The 5439-nt window shown below is 30.7% G+C and overlaps 1 protein-coding gene across 1 annotated transcript; it reads left to right on the plus strand.

Annotated features, from left to right (window-relative positions):
* The first annotated feature begins 392 nt into the window (after positions 1–392).
* On the plus strand, positions 393–4427 carry LOC142230845 (uncharacterized). The gene is made up of 6 exons (XM_075301468.1): positions 393–1315; positions 1906–2540; positions 3377–3445; positions 3506–3822; positions 3909–4068; positions 4138–4427. The coding sequence occupies exons 1-6, from the start codon at positions 393–395 to the stop codon at positions 4245–4247; spliced, it is 2214 nt and encodes a 737-aa protein (XP_075157583.1). The 3' UTR covers positions 4248–4427.
* The last annotated feature ends 1012 nt before the right edge of the window (positions 4428–5439 follow it).

The following is a 5439-nucleotide window of genomic DNA, read 5'->3' on the forward strand; positions in this document are numbered from 1 at the left end:
GCGTAAAATGAGTTCGGTATAGAATTTAACAAAAAATAACAAAAATCTGACAAAAATCGTCTAGCGGAGTCATCTTCGAGTACTTTTGGTGATCAAAAACTGCTTAAACAGTTACGGGACCAGAAACTGACACGAAAATGACTCGCGCTAATGGACATAAATTGTGTTCGGTTTAAAATTGTCTAAAGGAGTCATCTTCGAGTACTTTTGGTGATCAAAAACTGATGTAACTGAGTTATTGCAAGTGTTTTTTTTTTTATTTAAATCAGAATTTTAACGGGGCAATCTCTATAATATTGTCAGAAAATTAAAAAAAAACTTAAACTTCTGTTCACTCCGAAATAGTCACTGAAAGGTAATAAATCTTTAACAAATTTAACTAAAAAAACACAATGTCGTCTAAAACTAAAAATGCCAGAATGGAAAGAGCCCAAATAAAAAGATTGGCAAAAGAAGAGGCAAATAATTTAATTTCACAAAAAAAAAATAAATCTGAAAAAAAGACAGTGATTATTGAAGAGAACATTCAAGAATCTGAAGAGATTTGTGAACATGAGAATAAAAAAAGTGTTGATAGCGACAGTTTTGACAGTGACAGTGACAGTGACAGTGAAAGTGAAAGTGAAAGTGAAAAAAGTGAATTTAATATATGTGATGGACTAGCTAAGTGGGCAATTGAATTTAAAGTGAGCTTTGTTGCAATTAATGCTCTATTATTATTATTACTAAAATGTAACATGAAAGTTCCAAAGGACGCAAGGACACTTTTAAAAACGCCAAGTTTTACAGAGGAGAGAAAAGTAGGTGAAGGAACATACATTCACTATGGATTAAAAAATGGACTAACCGATTTTTTGGTTAGAAACAATTGGAAATCGTTGGATATTGTCCTAGATTTTGGCATTGATGGCTTGCCGTTATTTAAAAGCAGCTCTAAACAAGCTTGGCCGATTTTAGGAAGTGTTGTTGGATCAAGCTATGTATTTCTTATCGGTGTGTTTGAAGGAATTTCAAAGCCCAGTTGCGCAAACAATTTTTTAAAAGATTTTATAACAGAACTTAATGCGCTTATGCAAGATGGATTAATTTTTGCTGATAAGTTTTTTAACATTAAAGTTCGTTGCTTTGTAATGGATGCGCCAGCTAAGTCCTTTGTTTTGGGAACTAAGGGACATAGTGGGTACTATTCCTGCACTCGATGTACACAGAAAGGACAAATGCTCAAGCACCGTTTAATTTTCCCGACCGAATGCGAATGTACGCTAAGAACCAATGACACTTTCAGGAATCGTCTTCAACCCGAACATCATTTGAGGTAGAGGTGTGCACGTGAGTAATAGTTTACTCACGCTCACGCACACTCACGACTGAAAAATCATACTCACGCACACTCACGCACGATATTTTTTGTAGGACTCACGCTCACGCACACTCACGAAAAGAAAATTTGTACTCACGCACACTCACGCACGAAAACGTCGTGACTCATGAAAAATACCGTGACTCACGAAAAATATCGTGACTCACGAAAAATATCGTGACTCACGAATAATTTTATGATTAATTTACCTTACCGAAGTGTCTGAAAACATGAGCATTATTAAAATCGAGATTGCTATTAAACTCTTAACATCCCAGGTGTCACTAAAATTTTAATTGAATTTAACTCTTAAGCGTTTTATGTTGGAGAGCAGGAATATTTTCGTGAGTGTAATTCTTTACTCACGCACACTCACGAAGATATTATTTTCGTGACTCACGCTCACGCACGACATTTTGGTTTGTTAATCACGCTCACGCACACTCACGCTGTTGTCATGAGCGTGACTCACGACTCACGCACGAATCACGAAAATGTTCGTGAGTCACGACAATTTCGTGTCACGTGCACACCTCTAATTTGAGGCAGTCTGTTTCACCTTTAGAAACCCTAAATATAGATATTGTTCAACAGTGCTCTCTAGATTATATGCACGTTATATGTTTAGGTGTCATGAGAACATTATTAAATGCTTGGGTAAAGAAAAAAGGTGAAGATTATTCTTTAATGTCATGGAAATGCGAAACAATTTCAAAAGAGCTGTGTTTTAACTCAAATAATGTTACAAAGGAGTTCCAACGAAAACCACGCAGCTTAAGAGACCTTGAAAGATGGAAGGCAACAGAGTTAAGACAATTCCTTCTTTACACAGGGCCTTTTATATTAAGAAATGTTCTAAGTTCAAAGAGATATAACCATTTCTTAAAATTATCCTTGGCTTTGAGAATTCTTTTAGATTGTAATGACTGCAGAAAAAACAACAAATGTGCTGAAAAATTATTAAAATCATTCGTTAACGAAATTCCATTACTGTACGAATCTAGTTTTTTAACCTACAACTTCCACGCCTTGTTACATATTCATGAAGATGCTAAACGTTATGGCAATTTAGATGAAATTAGTGCTTTTAAGTTCGAAAACTATCTGCAAACAGTTAAACGCCAAGTAAGAAAGGGGCAAAACGTTGCAGCTCAAATTTATAAAAGACAGGTAGAAAAAAGTATGTACCTAGAAATGGAAGAAGAAAAAAATCAACAATTTATTGAGAAAATAAAAACGGCAACATTTTAAACGTAAATGTAAACGGTTTTTATTTTTCATTACGAGAACCTGACAACTTTTGCCTAGTTCAGGATAAAATTGTTAAAATTGAAGTAATTAATAAAGAGAAAAATCTTTTAGTTTTTGTTGGAAAAGAAATAAACAATCTTAAGTCTCTTTTTTTGCTTCCAATTGACTCAAAAAACTTTAACATATACTGTTCAGATGACATTGCCTTAAATAAACCAATTAAATTCACCGTTAACGATATTAATAAAAAAGTTGTATGTTTACGGAATTCTTGCGATAACAGCTACTTCTTTACACCTCTATTAAGCAATGTCGCAAAATAATATTTTTCCATTTAAAACATTTTTTTAATTAAATTTTATAAAATTTTTTTTTAATTTAATATGAATTGTTATTATTATTTTGTTTTGCATTTAAAATTATGAATAACTTTTATGAATTTATTCATTGAATGTAATTTTATATCTATATAAAAAGAAATCGTAAGTTATTGTTAATTGGCTATTGGTTCAATTCTTCAAAAGAGGTAGGTGTTGAGTTATAAACTTAACTCTCCAATAAGTTTTTATTTTTTATGATAGCATGCCATGACTTTGAATGTATATAGCTTTTGAACTAACATTTTCATATTACTCTGTAAATATACTTTGTTATTTTCACTTTACAATTAAGTATCAGTAGGCTGTGGTTATTTTGAAGAGTTTGAAATACATTTTATGAAAATAATTCTTCCGACAACATCTACTTCTTTAACCCTCTATTAAGCAATGTCGCAAAATAATATTTTTTCCGTTGAAGACTTCCAATATACACCATCTAGTAATGTTACAGCATGTAAGTTAAATTATAGGTAAATTTTATTGTTAATCTTTATACAGAAAACTTTATTTACAGTGCAACAAGTTTACGTCCCACAATCGGATAACATTGTAAGACTACTAATGGAACTGCGGACTGAAGTGGCTTCATTAAAAACTGAAGTTGTGGACTTAAAAAGAGAATTAAAGGAGTTTAAGGATGGAAACAAGCGGCAGCTTATAAAATTGACGGAGGAAGTTTTAGAAACAAAATTAGAATGCCGAAAACACCACGGTCAAAATTTAATAGTGGACGAATTGAATGAGGCCCAGAAACTTCCATTTAATAATAAAAATGATTTAAATGAATTTGAAAATTTGCTACAGGAAAATGAAGAAAAGCTAAAACAATTTGTAAGTATGAGAGACGACGAAACAAACTAGCAAATAAATTTGATAATTAATTTATAATTTTTCTTAACACTTTTTACATTTTCTAGAAAGAGTTAATAGCAAAAACCGGCGGAAAAGGACCCGCACAATTTTTAAGGTCTTCAGTTCGGAAAGTATATTCCGATGAACTGGCCACATTATATAGCTGGAAGGGAACTAGCACTAAGCCCAGTGCTGAAAAATGTTTCATAATAACTTTAATTAAAAGTAAGTAAATATTTATAATACTAATAATAATTAAATTTTATTACAAGAAAATCTCTTATATATTTTTAGATATATGTCATCTTAAATACAAAACAACAGACAGGGAAATGAATGTCATATTACAAAAACATTTTGTCCATGCTAAGGATCGTCTGACAAAAAGGAAAAGAAATGACTAAATATATATGCATATATATATTTTTTTTTAATTTTATAAAAAATGGATTGTTTTTGTTTTTCTTTTTTAATTTAAAGGAATATTAACAAATGATTTTTATTTATAATTTTGCTATTAAATAATATGTATTTTAACTAAAATAATAAATATTAATAATATTAAATATTTATATTAATAAAAACCACGTATTATTAATTAAAAGGAAAAGGTTCAGAAAACCGACTCAAAAATTCACTTAGAAGAGTCATTTGCGATTAGAAATATGACTATTAAATGACTCATAAATAGAGTAATATGTGACTCACTAAAGACTCGTAAGGGATTATAATCATAATTGAAAAACGACTCGAAAAAGAATCGCAGATGAGGTGTATTAAGACTAAAACTGATCAAAAAACGATTCAAAAAAGTCTTTAATGCTACTAGAAAATGATTCGAAGAAATCTCTAAAATAATACAGAAGAAGACTCATAAATGATTTATAAAGAAGAGTCGCGGGTAGTCACGTTTTTCTCCCGACAAAAGAGTCTTTTATGTTCATAAAATGAGCTCATATTCTGCCTTTTTAATCGCCCAGTAGACTCGAAAAAGACTCGAATGTGCTTAAAAAACGACAAAAATGCTAGCTGGGTTGCATAATTCAAAAAATAATAAAATATTAAATATGTTTTATAAGAAACACATATTTTCTTTTATTTCAAAAGAAAAAAACTAAATACGATTTTGGGTTCGCAAAATATAAATTTTTTGATCGAAATTTATAGCCAATTTCAAATAATTATTTAATTGAATGAATCAAATAGTTGATTGATTTTTGTCGCGAAATTAATTAAAATTTTAATTGATTCAATTAAAACTGTGATTGAATTTTATGTTAAAAATCAATCACGTTTTTAATTGATTCAATCACACAATTAATTGATTCCGTGACAAAAGTCAATTAAATTTTTAATTAAAAATCGTGTTGGTTTTCAATCAAAATGGGTGATTGATACTATCATTTTCGTGATTGAAGACATTTCAATTAAAAAAATGATTGAATCCGCGATTTTCGTGATTGAAATCAAAAATTTTTTTTGTGTGTATAGTAGAGGTGGGCACGTGACACGAAATTTTCGTGACTCACGAAAATTTTCGTGACTCACGCGCGAGCCGTGAGTCACGATGGAGTCAATCTCGTGAGCGTGCGTGAG

This window comes from Haematobia irritans, chromosome 3 (assembly GCF_050003625.1).
Source record: "Haematobia irritans isolate KBUSLIRL chromosome 3, ASM5000362v1, whole genome shotgun sequence".
In the NCBI taxonomy this organism is placed as follows: Eukaryota; Metazoa; Arthropoda; class Insecta; order Diptera; family Muscidae; genus Haematobia; species Haematobia irritans.

What these genes read in the sequence shown, in the direction of transcription:
- LOC142230845 (XM_075301468.1), top strand. Translation starts at nt 393, where the DNA reads ATGTCGTCTAAAACTAAAAATGCCAGAATGGAAAGAGCCCAAATAAAA. An exon ending in CAACCCGAACATCATTTGAG is followed by an intron (nt 1,316 to 1,905) that starts GTAGAGGTGTGC and finishes CTCTAATTTGAG; the next exon opens with GCAGTCTGTTTCACCTTTAG. An exon ending in AAGAAAAGCTAAAACAATTT is followed by an intron (nt 3,823 to 3,908) that starts GTAAGTATGAGA and finishes TACATTTTCTAG; the next exon opens with AAAGAGTTAATAGCAAAAAC.